The sequence below is a fragment of the Cyrtonyx montezumae genome, unplaced genomic scaffold, assembly GCF_038088225.1.
Source record: "Cyrtonyx montezumae isolate F1298 unplaced genomic scaffold, pur_monq_1.0 scaffold_19, whole genome shotgun sequence".
NCBI classification, from domain to species: Eukaryota; Metazoa; Chordata; class Aves; order Galliformes; family Odontophoridae; genus Cyrtonyx; species Cyrtonyx montezumae.
This window is the reverse complement of record NW_027071925.1, coordinates 4224021-4240279: the sequence shown is the minus strand read 5'-3', so window position 1 is coordinate 4240279 and position 16259 is coordinate 4224021. Positions and strand designations below refer to the sequence as shown.

The following is a 16259-nucleotide window of genomic DNA, read 5'->3' as shown; positions in this document are numbered from 1 at the left end:
CTCGGAGCCACAAACAGTTTGCGGGAGGTTCATGAGAAACTTTAAAATTATTTATTTATTAACTTTTAACTAGCAAAGTCTCCGAGAATATTTCCCCATTTCTATGGCCAAATATTCTCGCCCTCTCGGATAAAAAAAGCTGACTATAAATACGCTCTCTCTTCTGTCTGATTTTTCATTTTAAACTTAGATAATTTAATAACTCTTAAAACGATGTTTCTCTTTAAATAAAAGGGCTATTTAACCACATAAACTGGTCGTGTAAACCATCACACTAGAGACACTTGATACCCTCAGAACACGGGAACAACTAGTGATTTTGGTCTTGTTCAGTGCAACGCATTAGGCACAAAACCGGCCTGCAGTCAGCAAGGTACCTCCCTCCCCCTCCCCCCCCCAGGTGCTGGGCCCCCACGCAGACCCCGTCCCAACCCCCTCTCCTCCACTGGGGCAGAGGCAGCAGGGCACGCCAGCATCTTCCCATCCACCACTGCTATCCACACTCTACTGCAATGGAAGCCTGAAGGAAACTCACTGCTCGGGCACAGAGGCGCACCTAGAAATGAATGCCACATCTATTACACAGAACATCCCAGCTGCAACTACAGGTACCGGATGAGACAAAAGCAGCAGGCTCAGGTGCTGGGCAGTCAGACACCTGCACACACCACCTGGAAGAGTAATGAAATCAAGCCTTTGGAAGTGACTGAAAACTGGGGTTCCAGGAAGAAAGCCTCCCTCCAGGCCTCTCGCTGCGCAGCGCAGACTTCCTTTGGCTAGAACACCGAGATCTTACAGCCTGTCCCAAGGGCAGCTGAGAGCTACAGACTGCTGGGTGGGAGGTGCTGTCTGCACAGGACAAGGGATGCATCACCACTGCTCATACCAATCTGAACACAACAAAACAAAACCAGAGCGATCAGCAGGCCAGTCCTGGGCCAAGTAGAAGGAACCCTGACCCGTGCGGGAAGGGTTTGTGCTTTGGGGATTCCAGGCTGGTTTTGTGCCTAATTGCCCTGCACAGACAAGCTCAGGCAACACTCGCTTCACTAAGACCGGGCGTCCGTTTTGGATTTCACTATTGTGATGACACTAGTGGTAGCGACCTTGCCAGGGACGAGGGGCCCCATGCTGGAGGTGAGAGGGCCCCGCACGGGGGTGACGGGGCTTCGGGCCACGGTTCTGGCGAAGTTCTGGAGTGCCTCGTATTTGGAGCGGAGAGCATCGAGTTCCATTTTCATGCTGGCGTTCTCGGAGGCCAGCTTCTCCACCTCCTGCTGCAGCTCTGCCTTCTGCTTCTCCAGTTCCTCCTTCTGGGTAACACGCTTGACCCTGCAGCTGGCCGCGTAGCCTCGGTTCTTCAGCGTGCGCCGACGCTGCTTCAGCTGGATGATCTCCTCCTTGGACAGGCCCCGCAGATGCTGGTTCAGCTCTCGCACAGACATGGTCACCAGCTCCTCATCTGTCAGGCTGGTCCCATTCTCGCCTGGCTCCCGCTTCACCTGTGAGAACAGAAGGTGTGCAGTCCCAAGCCTCGAGCAGCGCCCACAGCCCCGTCCTCCCCCTGCTGCTTTACCTTCAAGGCCTTGTTTCCTTTGTTGGGGGTCGTCATAACACGGCAGCCACGTCAGTCAGGCTCTGGAAGGGAAGGAGGTCAGGTTAGCCCCCGGGTTAGTTCCCAGCAGAGCCGGAGCCCCGCAGCAACACCCCATGCTGGGGCACTTCCACTGCCCTCCCCAGGCAGCACTCAGCCCCACTGCATCGGACTCACAGTGCAACAGAGTCTGTCCCTGAGCAGAAACTGCTGCCCTTCCGCAGCCCTATGACCACAGAGACTTGTAGCAGTGGTTTTTTTTTTGTTTTGTTTGGGTTGTGGCAGGCAGGGGGGAATAAAAAAATAGGAGGAGCCAGAACACACGGAAGCTACATTTTTAAAAATAGCCTGGCAGCAGCAGCCAGGTCTGGAGCACGCCTGCTCAGGGCCAGTCATGCTGACTCAGCACACCGGCAGCCCGCGCCTCTGCTCCCAGCTGCATCCCCTCAGCCCCTAAGATCAGCACAGCCCCACATGCCTGCTGCCCAGCACAGCCAGAGCTGCACAGGGTGAGTCCTGCCAGACCCTCGATGCTCCTGAGGACACAGCCTGGCACAGTCCAGGAGCACGTGACTGGCTGTAAACAGAGGGGACAGCTTCACCTGCTCAGTGCACCTGCTAGGAGCTGAGCAACAGAGGTGTGCTCACTCCTCCCCAAACCGTGGCTGCTCCTCAGCAAAGCCAGCACGGCTGGGTTGGAGCTGGAGCTCTGCACCTGACCCCTCCCGTGGGGAGGATGGGCAGCCTGAGCCTGCAGCATGGTGCTGGGGCACACAGGAATCCCATCACCGATCTGGGGAGCCCTCAGCAGCCCTCCTGACTCCTGTCACCCAAAGCTGACCCACAGCCGTGCGTCTTTCTCATTGAGGCAGTCCCTATCAGCCCCAGCAGTGCCAGGACAGCACCACCTTCTCCCTCCCTTATCTTCAGAGCCAAGAGATAAGAAAACAAAGATGAAGGGAAGCTGAAACCAGAGGAGAGCCGACTCCTTCGCTGCCAGGGAAGACAGCATTCCAGAACTGTAACAGCAGATCCTGGGGCCGTCTTCACACTGGGGCATACCTGTGCTCCTGCTCCAGTCCCTACGCACCTCCTCCCCTCGCACCTCAGGTCAGAATGCCACTGCACCCCAACAAACTGAACCCTCAGCTGTCAGGCAGCAGCCATGTCTGTCTGACCCAGCCAGGAGCTGCCTCCCACAGCAAGGCGAGCGCTCTGTGCAGGTGCAGTCAGTGAGCACCTTTGTACCTTCCGTGCCAGCCAACTGCAATTCTGTTTGCTGCTCTTTTGTTTGCTACACGTAAGAGGCAGAGTTGCAGCCAAGACCCAGATGTACAGTCAGCAAATACCAATTTCTGCTCCTCCAGCAGCTGCGGCTCGGGCTCCCGCAATGCGCCCAGCGCTGTCTGCTAGAGGTGAGGGGGATCTGCAGGACACCGAGCAGAGGAGCACCGTTCACACGTCCCCGAGGCCAGAGCCTGCCAGGAGGCAGCTATTTATACCCAGAGGACAATGTTCCTCGCAGCACCATGTCCCTGACAACCTGACAGCACAGCCATAAGGGTCACTTTGCCACCAAGGGAGGCGGCTGCAGCGGGGGGAGCACACACAAAGACTGCTGCCTCCTGAAATCAGTTCCACGCTCTCCTATACCGTTATTTCTCTTTCTTTCCTCTGTTTCCTTCCCACCCCACCCCCCCTCCCCAGCAAACAAAATGGCCGCTGGAAAAAGGGGCAGAAGGAAGAGATTAACTGGGGAGAGACACAACACCGGACCTGCAGAACCCTCTGACCGTGTGCTGGGGCCAGTATGGCCTCAGAAACGTGCACCCCGCAGTGCTGAATGGGTCCCTGCTGTTGGGAAACACGCAGACTTCCTTCAGAGCTGAAAAAACAAACACTGCATCGGGCCGGGCACGGGCAGAGCTCCTCAGGGTGCAGAGCAGAGCAGGGTGCTCGCACAGCCCAGACCGCAGAGCCCGCACTCACTCTGCACTTCACACCGTCATTTCTGCTGAGAAAAAGATACAAATCCACAGACACAAAAGGATGAGCCCACGAGAGCTGCTGTGCAGTGAGTGCAGAAATGGGCCGTGAGGGACAACGTGCAGGGACCCAGAGAACTGCAACGGGGTCGGGAGAGTGCTCCCCATCCCCGAACTGCAACGTCACTTCTGTTGGACAGAAGGCTGCGGTGTCTGTACCACACTGAGCAGTGCGTGCTGTGCTCTGGGAACGTGGCACCACTTTGGGCCCCCCTGCCCCCTTCCACAGACACAACACAGCCGTGGCAGCACGGGGATGGGGGCAGCCGACCCGAACAGCACGCAGACACAGCCCAGCCCTGCAGACTGCCGATTCCTCCTCTTTTGAGAGGCTCCCGAAGAAAGATCTCACTGAAAAGTGCCAAACGCGATGACTGCAGCGAAGAAAATGCCGCCTCAACACATTTCTCCAGCGCTCAAAAGCACTGAGCTCAGCACGGCCGCAGCCAATACCCCCCCTGCGCGGATCGGACCGCGCGGGGCCCTTTCCCCGTTCCCGAGCGCGGCTCCGCGCCACGCGCGCACTGTAAACACGGTGACGTCGCCGGGACGCGGGGCAGGGCCGGGGAGCAATCCTTCCCTCCCCCCCCCGGTGCGGGATCCCCGTTGCGTTTATTTGTGCTTTTTATTTGTGTGTGTGTCTGTGTGTGTGCAGACGACCTCCCGCGGCCCTCCCGGAACTCACACACCCGGAGTTTCCCCGTTGCACAGTGCCAGAGCAGCGCCGTCGCCGCTCCTCCCGCGGGACCCCCGGTGACCCCGCAGCCGCCACCGCCGCGGAGACGGGAGCGGTCAGCGCGGGAGGAGCGGAGCGGCGCGCCCCGCCCGCGTACCGCGTCCCGGCGGCCCGAGCCCCGCGGCGGGGAACCCCGGGGAAGCGCCGCGCTGCGGCCTCGGCCTTCGCAGCCCCAACGCCCGCCGGGACACCGTGGGGCCGGCCCGGGGGGCGGAGAACCGAGAGCCGAGGGTAGGGGGGGGGGGTGGGGAGCCCGGAGCGAGGTGGGCGGAGCGGCGGGGCTCCGCGCACCTGTTGCTCGGCCGCGGCGGGGAGCGGGCCGGGCGCGCCGCGAAACGGGCGGCGACCGCGGCCCACGGACCCCCGCCGTGAGTCAGCGGCGTCCGCCCCGCTCCGCCCCCGGGGACCGGCCCGCCGCGCCCGCCGCCCCGCCCCGCCCGGTGCCAGGGCCGCGCCCGCCGCCCGCGCCGCGCCTCCTCCCTCCGGCGCCGCCGCCGCGCGCCCCTCACCGCCCGCGCTCGCTGCGGTCACCTCCTGACGGAGCCGGCGGGGGCCGGGGCCGGGCGGGGCGGGGAGGCCGCGCTGCAGGGACCGGGACGCCGCGAGCCGCCGCCGCTCACGGACGCGTCACGTGATGTTTGGGTCACGTGGCTCCATTCATGAAGCGCCCGGCGCAACCGCCCCGCGCCTTAAGGGGGACGCGCGCTTCAGTCGGAGGCGGCGGGGAGAGGAGGGCGGGGCGGCGCCTTAAAGGGGCGGCGGGAGCGGGGCCGCGGTGTGACCCGGACCGGGGCGGGAAGGAGCGCTGCAGACGGGCGGCGAGAAACCAGGCTGCATGACGGAGAAAGCGCAAGCCGAGGGAAGAGACGTCGGGCAGCGGCCGGAGCCCCGCGAGGCCTCGAGTCCCTCGCCGTGTGGACGCTGGGCAGCGCTGGGGGCTCCGCTGCCGTCGCCCTTTGTTCCCACGCCGCACTACATCGGCCCCGGCTGCTCCTCTCCTTTGCATCGGCCGACGCCCGGCCCTGCTCCGTGGGGCGTCCGCAGCTCCGAGCGGGGAAGCAGCGCGGCCCCCACCCGCCTCCGGTCAGAGCCCGAACGCGGAGGGGATCCGCCGCGAGGCCGATGGGACAGCAGTGCTGAGCCGGGTGAGCACACAGCGCCGGACGGCACGGACACACCGGGCACAGAGCTGCGCCCACGGAGAACAGCCGGGAGCAGCCACGGGTCCGTCAGAAGAACCGTTTATTTAAGGACCAGGAAGAGCAGCAGCTATGTCACACCTACGGGGTCTCGCTCTGCTACCGTCTAACACTAGCACTGCACAGACACTGCTAGCACCTTTGCCAACCTCTGCGTTCATTCCCAAATGCTTTCCCTGCACCACATACGTAAATGCCCCAGGTTCGTAAGGAGGCACTGAGTCCCTCTTAAGCACCTTCTTTCTACCAGAGCGTTCCCGGTATACATCGAAGTAGAGCAGTATGACACAGTGATCCACCAGTGTGCAATGCTGGGTGCAGCTTCCTGGTTCAGGACTCCGACTCTGGGGGAAGAGGAAACTCTGCAGGGAAAGTGGCTATAAAGAAGCCACACAAAGCTGCTGTTCTGGGGATGACTGCCAAGACTGCACCTGAAATAGTAGGTGGCCCAGGGCTTTGCATCAACCCTCATTCTAAGTCAAAGAGGATGGGAAATGAGGCAGAGGCACTTTGGTCCCTTGTGAGAAGCATATTAGAACCCAGCCTAAGTGCACAGCACTGCATTTGCGTGGTAGCACCTGCTCTAGCTAAGAAAGACAAGAGATGAGCTCTGATAGCAGATGCGAGAAGGGGAAAGAGTGATCCAGACCTGACTCAAAGCTTTGAGACTAAAAAGCATTCAGAAAGTTCTTAAAAATCTTCCTATAAACTATTTCTACATGGAACACAATAAATGCTACCTCAGTTCTGGAAGCATCCAAGGCTTCCAGCAAGTGGTGCATGTCACAAAGCTCTGATTATGGTGCTACCCATGCCCACAGTGAACAGCTCTGTGCTGCCCCACAGCTGCTGCTAACCAAGAGTCAGGTATGGAGGACACCAACATTCAGCATGAACATTTCCCTAGATCAAAAAAGAAAGGGCATGGAGGAAACTGATGGTCAGTGCAGCCAGCATACGGCAGTCTGCTCAGTTGTTCTTGCTGCTGGGGTTCTTATTGTTGAACAGACTGACTTTGCTGGCAGATGCCAAAGACAGAGAAGGAGACTCCAGCTTCACCTTATCTAACAAAGTCTTCTTTATGGCTGCTGGGGAGATCTTCTCCTTGTCTGCCAAATGCTGCAGCTGCCTGCCATAGGGTGGTAGAAGAGAGAGATTGTAAGAAATAGCAAGAGGAAGAGACAAGTGTTGCTGACTCTTTAGCATCTCTCAGTGCTCACCTTGTCCGGATACAGGAAGCCTCCACAGCATTGATGAGGAGTGAGCGAAAGCCACCGCTCTCCAGGAAGTGCAGAGCATGAATGGTGGCTCCCCCAGGGGAGCAGACGTTGTCCTTCAGCTGACCTGGGTGCTGCTCTGATTCCAACAGCATTTTGGCAGCACCCTGTAGCGAGGAAGAGAAAACACCTACCCAAACTCTGAGGAAACCCACTGCCAGATACTCCTGTTCTTCATTGCTTAGAGCAGCACCTAAACACTCACAAAGGGCAAAACTGGTCTCCTGCCCAAGAGCCATTAGCAGGCTGCCAAAACACTTTTCAGAGCTGGAAAAGCCTACAGAGGAGAGATGGCTCCCCAGGCCCAAGTCCCACCACACCATCAGCACCAGCAAATTGCTGCAGATACTTCCTATGTCCCCTCACCAGGAACCTGTGTGCATTCAAATCGTGTATATTTACATTCAGTAAAGGGATTACAATCATTTAAAACTACAATGTACAGAATGCTCTGCACAGGGCAGACAGAGGTACAAGTGCATTTTGGAAGAAGCAATACTGACCAGCAAAGCCTGGGCTCCGAGTCGAACAGCCAGCCTACGGGGAAGTCCCATTTTCACACCTCCATCTGCCAGAGCATCCAGAGCAGTGAACGCCTGACACCAGACACAGGAAAAAAAGGACTCAAAGTCTCGATTCTGAGGCCAATATTCTTACAAAAGACAGAATACACAACTCTGGGATCACACTGTGACTCCTATCACTCACAGAGACTTGACAAAAGTCAGCACCTTTACTGCACTGACACCATGTCATGCTTCACTCCCACCAGCTCCAGCAGAGTTGTAGGGAGAATAGAAGAAATTCAACTTCTGTCATCCTAACAACAGGCCCAGATTTTGCAACGCAGACACTGCACACTGGGTATGGACTTCAGACTCATCCAACTGGTAATAGACTTCTGTTGTTGACCCACACTGGTTATAAACTGGATACCTGGATTACATGTCCCATCGTGAATGAGAAAAACAAAAAAAACCCCACACTAAATGCGCACAGACTTTCAGTGCATGCAAAGCCCACCACTATCCCCAGCATTTTCATGAATTGAGAGAGCAGCACGTACATACGCAGGGCCACTGCCACTGAGCCCTGTTACAGCATCAATCAGGTCCTCCTCCACCTCGGTGCAGAAGCCAACGCTGGCCATCAGTTGTTCCAAGAGCTTCCCATCCTCCACATCTGCATGAGTCCCGGTAGCATAGACTGTGGCACCTTCTCGGACAATCACAGGGGTGTTGGTCATGCACCTGATCACTTTAGGTGTGGGGCAGAAGGCAGAGAGTTTCTTAGGGCAGAAAATTATTGAAGAGAGAGAGAAAGAAGGAAAAAAAAAAAAAAAGAGCTTTAGTGCATATTTGGCATTTCAAACAGGAAGGGGCTCCCAAGGGACAAAGCAGTGCAAGCAGAGGAACACAGAGATTCCTGTATACCAAATTCACTGCTTTAAGTCAAAGCAGGCAAAACTTAAATGTGAAATCTTTAGTCACAACACCCAACAGAACACCGAGCAGAGCTGCTGTGGGGAACAATATCCCCACCACCCACCCCATCAGCTCCCAAACAGCTCCTGCAGACACCAAGCACAAAGCCTGCAGAAATTCAGGGGAGAAGACCCACTGCTGCAGAGAGAAAAAGCAATCTGATACCACTTCACGTAATAAAAGAGCTGCCATGAGGAGCACTGCAGCTTATTCTGATGAAGCAAAGGTGGGCCACAGCAAGCAGCTCAACACAGCACAAATGCTGCACTGGGGACCACAGGCAATGCCAGGGTCAGGCTCGAGGGCACTGCCAGAGCACTGCTGCCCTGAGTGGGCCCTGCCCGGCTCAGCAGCACCCAGCCCTCACCTTCTCGATGGAGCTGATGGTGACGCCGGCTGCGCAGGAGACCACGATGTGACGCTCCTCGATGTCGGGCCCCACCTCGTCCAGGATGAAGGGGATGATGGGGGGCTTCACAGCCAGGAAGAGCACGTCGCTGCTCTTCACCGTGTCCTTGTTGCTCACCGTGAAGTTCACGCCCATTTTCTGCAGCGGTAGAGAGAAGCTGTGGTCCGGGGCTCCCGGCCTGGGGCAGCGCCCAGCCGCCCGCCCGCACTCACCCTCAGCCCGCTGACGGTGGGCAGCTCCGTGTCCGGGGAGCTCGCCGTGATCTTGTGAGCTGCCAGGACCCCTGCAGACACAGTGCGAGTCAGCCCGGGCCCCTCGCCTCGCCTCGCCACGCCCCCCAGCCCCGCACCCACCTGCTGCCGTAAAGCCCCGGGCCAGGGCGAAGGCGAGCTGCCCGGCCCCGATGAATCCCACGCTCATGGTGCGGTGCGGAGCGCCCACAGCCCACCTGCAACCGCGCCGCCGTCCACGTGGCCGCGCTCCGCTCAGAGAGGCGGAGACGCGGCGCATCGGGGCAGGACGGAAGCGCGCAGCCAATCGGCGTGCAGGGGGGCGGGGCCAAGCCGGCTCTCCGCCTCTCAAAGGTCGAGGGGCGGGGCCTCCGGCTGAGCCCTCGCCAGCGATTGGTGCAACTCGCTCCGGGTGTTGCATCATTCATCGCCTCCGCGGACCGCCCGGGGCTCCGCCGCGGCCTCCGTGCTCCGCGCCGCCGGGGGGCGCTCTCGTTCCGCCGCAGCCGCGCGCGGAGCGCGGTCCCTTCTGGAAGCTTCGGACCCCGCCCTGCGCTGGGACGCGGTGGGCGCGGGCCGAGGAGGGGCGGCCCTCCCCGGGTTGGGGTTTTTGTTGTTGTTCGCGTTGAGCGTTTCGTTTTGTTAACGTGTATGTCTGGGTGCGGGTGCCCGCGCAGCCCCGGGGCTCTGCAGGCACGCACGTACCCGCAGCACGCCTTCGTGATGAGGTCCTCCATCATCGTTTACTCATTAAGGAGGAGGATGAGCTCTGGAAGTAAAGGGTTTTTAATTAGCAGCATCGCAACAGGGTTGTGCTAATTAAAATCGCATTAAGCAGATACAGGACGTTGTCTGTCCCGGATTGGGCAATCTCATACTTTCCAATGGTTTGAGGGTTTTTAACCGCCGAAGCATGAGGTTGTTGGTGTTGTTTTTGGTTTTTTTTTCCCCTAAAGGAGCAGATTGTTGTCCACACAATCTTCATTTTTTGCCATTTTGACCATGCGAACATTTTTGCGCAGCCCTTGGCTGGCAGATGTGAACGCGCTGTTCTTGGCAGTGCCTCTCTTTCCACTCCTCCACTCAGTGCTATCATCATTTCCACGTTACGTTCTGTTTCCTCGTGAATGTTACCCCGAAGGTTTCCCCCAGGCCTCGTGTTGTGCCCCCCCCATGCTGTCGCTCGGTGGTGGTCACAGATTTTTGTAGTGTTTCTGCTCATTGCTTGGTGCAAAACCTGCACCAAGCTGGAAAACAAGGGGGAAAAAAGAGAAAAAAATGTGGTGTTACGGAGCACAGGAACTTCCAGAAGTCTTCACAAGAGCAAGTGTAGAGCCTTGCACCTAGGGAGGAATAACTGCGCGCACCGGTACGGGTTGGGGATGAGCTGCTGGAGAGGAGCTCTGAGGAGAAGGACCTGCGGGTCCTGGTGGGTAACAGGATGGCCATGAGCACTGTGCCCTGGTGGCCAAGGAAGCCAGTGGGATCCTTGGGTGCACTAGAGGGAGCGTGGCCAGCAGGTCGAGGGAGGGGATCCTCCCCTTCTACTCTGCCCTGATGTCCAGGTATTGTGTCCAGTTCTGGGTTCCCTGGTACAAAAAAGACAGGGATCTGGAAACAGTCCAATGGAGGGATACAAAGATGATAAAGGACATGGAACACCTCCTGCGTGAGGAGGGGCTGAGAGACCTGGGGCTGTTCAGCCTTGAGAAGACTCAGAGGCGATCTGATCCACGTCTATAAATATCCGAGCAGTGGGAGGCAAAGGGATGAGGCTGGACTCTTCTCAGCAGTGTGTGGTGATAGGAAGAAAGGAAATGGCCACAAACTGAGGCATAGGAAGTTCTGCACAAATGTGCATGGGAACTTCTTCACAGTGCAGTGACGGAGCACTGGAGCTGCACACAGAGATGGTGGAGGCTTCTTCTTTGACCCGCCTGGATGCCTACCTGTGCATCCTGGGCTGGGAGCTGCTTTGGCAGGGGGTTGGACTCGATGATCTCTGGAGGACCCTTCCAACCCCTACAGTTCTGTGATTCATCTGAGATTTGGCGGCATCTGCTGGGCACCATGGCCAGCATCCCCTCATAGCACAGTGAATTCTGCAGGAAGGATGATGCTTTCTTAAAGCCAATCCTCCCCCCCTCCCCCATTTTTTATTTATTTTTTCCTCAGGTCAATCTGTAATGAAAACAATGAAATAATTTCCAAGTGTGACACAGCTTAATTTGTCCAGATTAATCAGTTTAAAAAAAAATGCATTGTAAGGGCTCAAGGTTCCATTTGCATGCAGTGGTTCTGTTGGTGTGCTACCTGCTCCAATACAAATGGGTTTCTTTTCCAAACAGCATCTCTTACTTGTACGAAATGTTATTTTGCTTGGTTTGCAAGAAATAGAGCTCCCTCGTGTCCCTTTTTATACCTGTGTTAGATAGCATGAAGCTCTGCCCTGGGAGAAGCTGCCCAGCCTCTTGCTCAGCCGTTACCTTCCATATTTCCTGCCTTAATTGGGGTTTGTGGAAGAGAACCAAGCCCCAGTTAAGGCTGAGTGGCACACTCCCTTTCCAACAGATGGAATAGATGCTCCTTTCACGTGCTAACGGTCCCAGCTAAAGGACGGTCCTTAGAGTAGTAGTATCCTGCAATGCAACCTCTCCCAATGGACGTTTTACCTTTGCTTTCCAAACCCCACACAAGGCCATAACAAAAAGCATGTTTCCTTCCTTTTTCTGGAGTGAGTCTGCTACAAAGAACATCACCCCGAAGGTCTGGTGGCCTGGTCCATACAGGCTTTGTGCATCAAAATGAACTGAGCTCTGCTTTCTGCTGGAAAGCAAGAGGAAAGGACACAAACCTCTGAAGGTGGAGTCTGCAAGGCTGCCATTCAGCTTTATTTTAGTTTGCTTAAAAAATAAATCTCGCTTCTGTCAGTCAGCTACTTCTGGATTTTAATCAGCTCTGTCTGCTCTGCATGCTTTCAGCACAAGAACTCGGACTGCTTTAGTGTCTTCCTGATCACAAGTGAAGAATTATTCAGTTAAGCCAGAAATCTGAGCCGTGCTGCATGGGACTTTTTTGGGTGTTTTGTCAGGGATGGGCCGGAGGAGTGCAGCTGGTGGGTGACACAGAGAGCTCAGGAATCCCAGAACCTGATCTGCTCGGAGCCAGCACTCCCAATTTGTTACCATTGCACGCAGTGATTTTCCCTGCAAGTTTGGTTGCTGTGAAGGGCTGTGACATCAATTCATCTTTGCATACCCCTCTTCCCCACCTCCACCCCCAAAACTTATCTTTAAACTTCCAGGAAAAGAACCCTGACATCAGTATAAAGAAGCAATGGCATATGAACAACGCAGGCGCCGAGGTACCCTCTGCTCCTGTCCGAGTGAGGACATCTGATTGCAGTTGCTTTGCATTTCGGGGCTGTTCTGCACCATTTCTTGGCAATAGAACTCCAATTTCACCAATGTTCATTGCTGTAAAGACTTTGTGTTTGCTAAATAGGTCATCCCCATACTTCCCCTCGAGGTGCGTGCCTGGGATATTCTTTTTTCTGTGCTAAACAGGGGAGCAGAGGGAAAGGAAATCATCAAAATAATATCACAGCTATGAAGTTCTTCTCAGAAACGTCCTGACTGGAATTTCCCACATTTGCAAGTATTTCATGTCTCACCACACAGCCCAGACTAACCCAAACTCTAGCATTGTTTTTCATCTCTGGAACTGCTGTTCCTTGATGCAGCTTTTAACTTTCCCACTTCCTGGGCAGTCACTTGATTATAGTTAAGTGTTGGTAACAGTTTCAAAATCTTTGGTGTCTTTCCTAATATTTGGCTCAGGATTCCAGCAGCGTACAGACCCACTGTTGCAGCAAGTACTTTTGCCTTCTGGAGACGAGAGGCCATTTTGCATACTTCACACTGCAGAACTTCTTCACTCTGGCACCAGGTGGCTGAAGCAGATGCTGACTGATGGGGGGTGGGCAGCTGACCCGTGTCGGATGTGACTGTGGGCCCACTCAGCCCTGGCAATGAGCTCTGGTTCCTGAGCCGGTCGGTGCCCGTCCTCGCTGCGTCCCATCTCCCGCTGCTGCTGCTGGAGCCGGGGCAGAGCTGGGCTTCAGATGTGGGAGACGAAGCGGATGCGCTGGGAGTAGGCCAGGTCCACGACGTAGAGCAGCAGGTTGACGTAGGTGAAGATGGCAACCACCAGCTGGCTGTCCCAGGGGCACTTGCCCTTGGAACAGGCGCTGGGGCGCTGCGGGGAGCCGTACTTGCTGTCGAAGCAGAACACCGGCCAGATGACGGCCGCGCTCACGTACAGCAGGACGGCCCCAAAAGTGTAGACGACCACAGAGCGCTCGAAGGGGAAGCACAGCTGGGCGGTCTTACCTGTGACACTGAAGGCGACCACCACCACCGTGACCATAAAGCAGAAGCTGTAGACAGCCACGCACCATTGTGTCGCCACGTATTTGCTGTACTGGCTGTCATTCACCAGCGCCCCGAAGATGATGCAGGCCACGAAGGCCTGGACGATCTTCAGGAGCCCGGAGACGGTGGCCATGTAGCTGGTGACCTGTCCCGGTTTGGCCCTGGTCAAGAACACCTCCGCGCCGTACACGAGGAACACGAGGCCGGCGAAGACGCTGGCCGCTATGCGGAAGTCTCTCACCTCACAGGTGATGGGGTAGCAGCCGAGCTGCACGAAGTAGAGCGGGTAGATGACCGCCGCCGTGACCGACATGAGCGCGGCGAGCATGGCGAACGCGGCAGTGAAGTTTCCCCAGGAGATGCTCAGGCAGCTGTGCAGATGCGTGAACTCGCAGGTGATGATGAAGACGGTGACGGCAAAGCAGAAGGTCCAGACAAACATGCAGAAAGTGCCGTATGCTGCGCTGAATCCCCCCTGGTGGGCCACCAGGCTGAACGTGGTGCATCCAAACGTCATCTGCAGCAAACGGACTATTCCCACCGGAGATGTCACAGCCGCGGTGTTCAGATACGGCCCTCCGGCGCTCTCCATCATCTTTCCAGTCCTGCAGACAGTGCACTTAAACAACAACAACAAAATAAAACCGCCCAAACTTCCTCTCGGGCTTTTGCTCCTTTGTCCTGAGTCACACCTGGCACCGGATCGGCGGACGGCAGCTCGAATCCCCGCCTGCCTCTGCCGGTATCCGTAGGTGCTGTGCGTGACGCTGAGCGTGCGTCTCTGGCACAGAGTGCTGCTGCAGGGAGGTCACTGCTGGCTCTGCCCACCGGCTGCGCTCTCAGGGAGCTGCGATCAGTTCCCGGCTCTGAACACTGCCCCTTATTCTGTCCTTTCGCTGCCTGCTTTCCCTCATGATGGCTGAAAGGATCACGTTCTCCCCGGGGGTTGACATTTATTCCATTTTAGCTCTGCAGCTGTAGCAATGCCGTGGCGCTTGCAGGAACCCAGGAATATAAATAGGGGCTATATTAATAGTGCTGGAACGAATCCTGCCCCCCTCAACTGCCGTGAGCGGGTGTTATTTAACACTGACACTGCGAGCTCCATTGCAGCTCTGGGTCCCCCTTCTGCTCCTCTGGACGTGTGTTGGTCACTGCTGCTCTCCCTGCAGCTGCAGATCTCCAAGCACAGCCCTCGGGGGGGGGTTGGTTGCAGGGGCCTGGGGGCACCACGGGCACTGTGAAAGTGCAGAGGCTGCGATAGAAGCTGACTCACTTTGCTCCTTCTGATCTGGAGCAGCGATATATCTGCATGCTGTGAAAGGCCCCGCTGTGCTGCGAGCGTTTGGACAGCAGTCCTGGCTGTCTCCTTTAAGCTCTCCCCTGTTTTACTAATGTGGGAACTGCTTATTCTTATCTTTCCGAGTGCCAAAACCAAATGCAATTGTTGACAAAAAATGGTTTTGATATCCTTCGCTCTGCTTTGGAACACGGATTCCTATAGGAATCATCAAACCCTGCGATCCCCATCACCATTTACAGCATGCATTTCCCCAGGCTCCTTCACCGCTGGAAAAGTCTCTCCATTTTCACTCTAAAAGTTAAATCAGATTCTTGCTGCTGCCTCAGAATGCAAAAAACGCCACAGAAGGGATTCCTCGCACAGCCCACGCGTGGCACGGGGCCACTGCCACACTCCAGCCCTCGGGGACATCCCCAACCTCAGATCTCACACCAGGCAGAGGTGCCAACGGAGAGATGCTGCTTCCAACCGTTTGTGATCTTGGCGTGCTGCTGGGGGGGGGTCTGGGATTGTGCAGGTGGGGCTGCCCCTGGTCCTCCCCTCGGTGTGTGGGGCTCAGGGGCACCCTGCTCACACCCGCACACTGCAGCTGTGACATCGGGGTGGGATTGGCGCAATTAACATCACAACAACCAGGAAATGCAGCTGAGGGGCTGCAGGGGGGGTCAGCTGTCACTGATCCCTGCCCTTCCTTATTCTGCCATGCTAATCCTTCAGCTCCAGCAGGGCCTTTTCCAGGCTGTATTTGTGTCTAACGGGGGCTGTAAGAAGACAGACTATTTAGCAGGGTCTTTTGGGATAGAACAGAGGGAAATGGTTTCAGAATGAAAGAGGGCAGGTTTCGACTGGATATTAGGAAGAAGGTTTTACACTACGAGCAGTGAGGCAGTGGCACAGGTTGCCCATAGAGGTGGTGGTGCCCCATCCCTGCAGACAGCCACGGTCAGGGCATGGGCTGTGAGCACTGTGGGTGTCCCTGCTCAGCACAGGGGGTGGCACCAGATGGCCTTTAAAGGTCCCCTCCAACTCCAGCCATCCCATGGTTCATGCTGGCTACGCTGAGTCTGGAACTACAGACACGTAGTGCACATACATTCATCCACTGTCAGCTTTTGATTTCTTAATTGCATTTTAATTTTGGCTCCATCACATGATCCTATTGGGGACAATTTTTCAGTGATGAGTTTCTAATAGAAAGCATTTCATCTAGTCATGAGATCTGAGTGTACAAACACGTGGTATGGAATTCCTCCAGTCTCACCCTTTTTGCCATTGGCTTCCACGTAGCAAATCTCACTGCTGATGAGCTTTAAGTGCCAGCTTCACAAAGGCTTGGGAAAATTATATTTATTGCACAAGTACAAGAAGAAATATAGAACTGGAAATGACCCCCAGGGTTACGGATTCTGATTACCAGCTACTGCTGGCAACCACATCATATAATTTTTCTAATAAATTAGCCAGATTCCCCCCTTAACAATATTTCTGAGGGCTCCTGCTCTGTTAATACCTTTCAAAAGATTGTTGCAGAGCCACACTAAACTAAAGG

General features: G+C 56.1%; 3 protein-coding genes across 4 annotated transcripts; all 3 read right to left on the bottom strand.

Moving 5' to 3' along the window:
• Positions 1-420: 420 nt before the first annotated feature.
• On the bottom strand, positions 421-4995 carry MAFG (MAF bZIP transcription factor G). Its single transcript, XM_065735269.1, has 3 exons — positions 4907-4995; positions 1577-1638; positions 421-1502 (listed from the first exon to the last, which is right to left on the bottom strand). Exons 2-3 carry the CDS (start codon positions 1610-1612, stop codon positions 1050-1052), a joined length of 489 nt encoding a protein of 162 aa, XP_065591341.1. The 5' UTR covers positions 1613-1638; positions 4907-4995; the 3' UTR covers positions 421-1049.
• Positions 4996-6444: 1449 nt separating this feature from the next.
• PYCR1 (pyrroline-5-carboxylate reductase 1) lies at positions 6445-9228 on the bottom strand. Of its 2 annotated transcripts, XM_065735265.1 has the most exons (7): positions 9098-9228; positions 8957-9027; positions 8703-8882; positions 7918-8139; positions 7355-7447; positions 6795-6958; positions 6445-6703 (listed from the first exon to the last, which is right to left on the bottom strand). In XM_065735265.1, exons 1-7 carry the CDS (start codon positions 9162-9164, stop codon positions 6544-6546), a joined length of 957 nt encoding a protein of 318 aa, XP_065591337.1. In that variant the 5' UTR covers positions 9165-9228; the 3' UTR covers positions 6445-6543. The 2 variants fall into 2 exon arrangements, with proteins under 2 accessions (XP_065591337.1, XP_065591338.1); XM_065735266.1 differs by lacking the exon at positions 6445-6703 and having other exon boundaries at positions 6868-7224; positions 9098-9215.
• A 2584-nt stretch (positions 9229-11812) lies between these two features.
• Positions 11813-14071, bottom strand: MYADML2 (myeloid associated differentiation marker like 2). The gene has a single exon (XM_065735267.1). It carries the CDS (start codon positions 14000-14002, stop codon positions 13094-13096), a length of 909 nt encoding a protein of 302 aa, XP_065591339.1. The 5' UTR covers positions 14003-14071; the 3' UTR covers positions 11813-13093.
• Between the last annotated feature and the right edge of the window lie 2188 nt (positions 14072-16259).

Excerpts from the sequence above, each read along its gene's own strand:
- MAFG (XM_065735269.1), bottom strand. The coding sequence starts at position 1,612 with ATGACGACCCCCAACAAAGGAAACAAGGCCTTGAAG. Across the intron at positions 1,503-1,576 it reads AAGGAAACAAGGCCTTGAAG|GTGAAGCGGGAGCCAGGCGA; the intron begins GTAAAGCAGCAG and ends CTGTTCTCACAG.
- PYCR1 (XM_065735265.1), bottom strand. The coding sequence starts at position 9,164 with ATGAGCGTGGGATTCATCGGGGCCGGGCAGCTCGCCTTCGCCCTGGCC. Across the intron at positions 8,140-8,702 it reads CCATCAGCTCCATCGAGAAG|AAACTCTCTGCCTTCTGCCC; the intron begins GTGAGGGCTGGG and ends TTCTGCCCTAAG. Across the intron at positions 7,448-7,917 it reads GTGGCAGTGGCCCTGCGTAT|GCGTTCACTGCTCTGGATGC; the intron begins GTACGTGCTGCT and ends GTCTGGTGTCAG.
- MYADML2 (XM_065735267.1), bottom strand. The coding sequence starts at position 14,002 with ATGATGGAGAGCGCCGGAGGGCCGTATCTGAACACCGCGGCTGTGACA.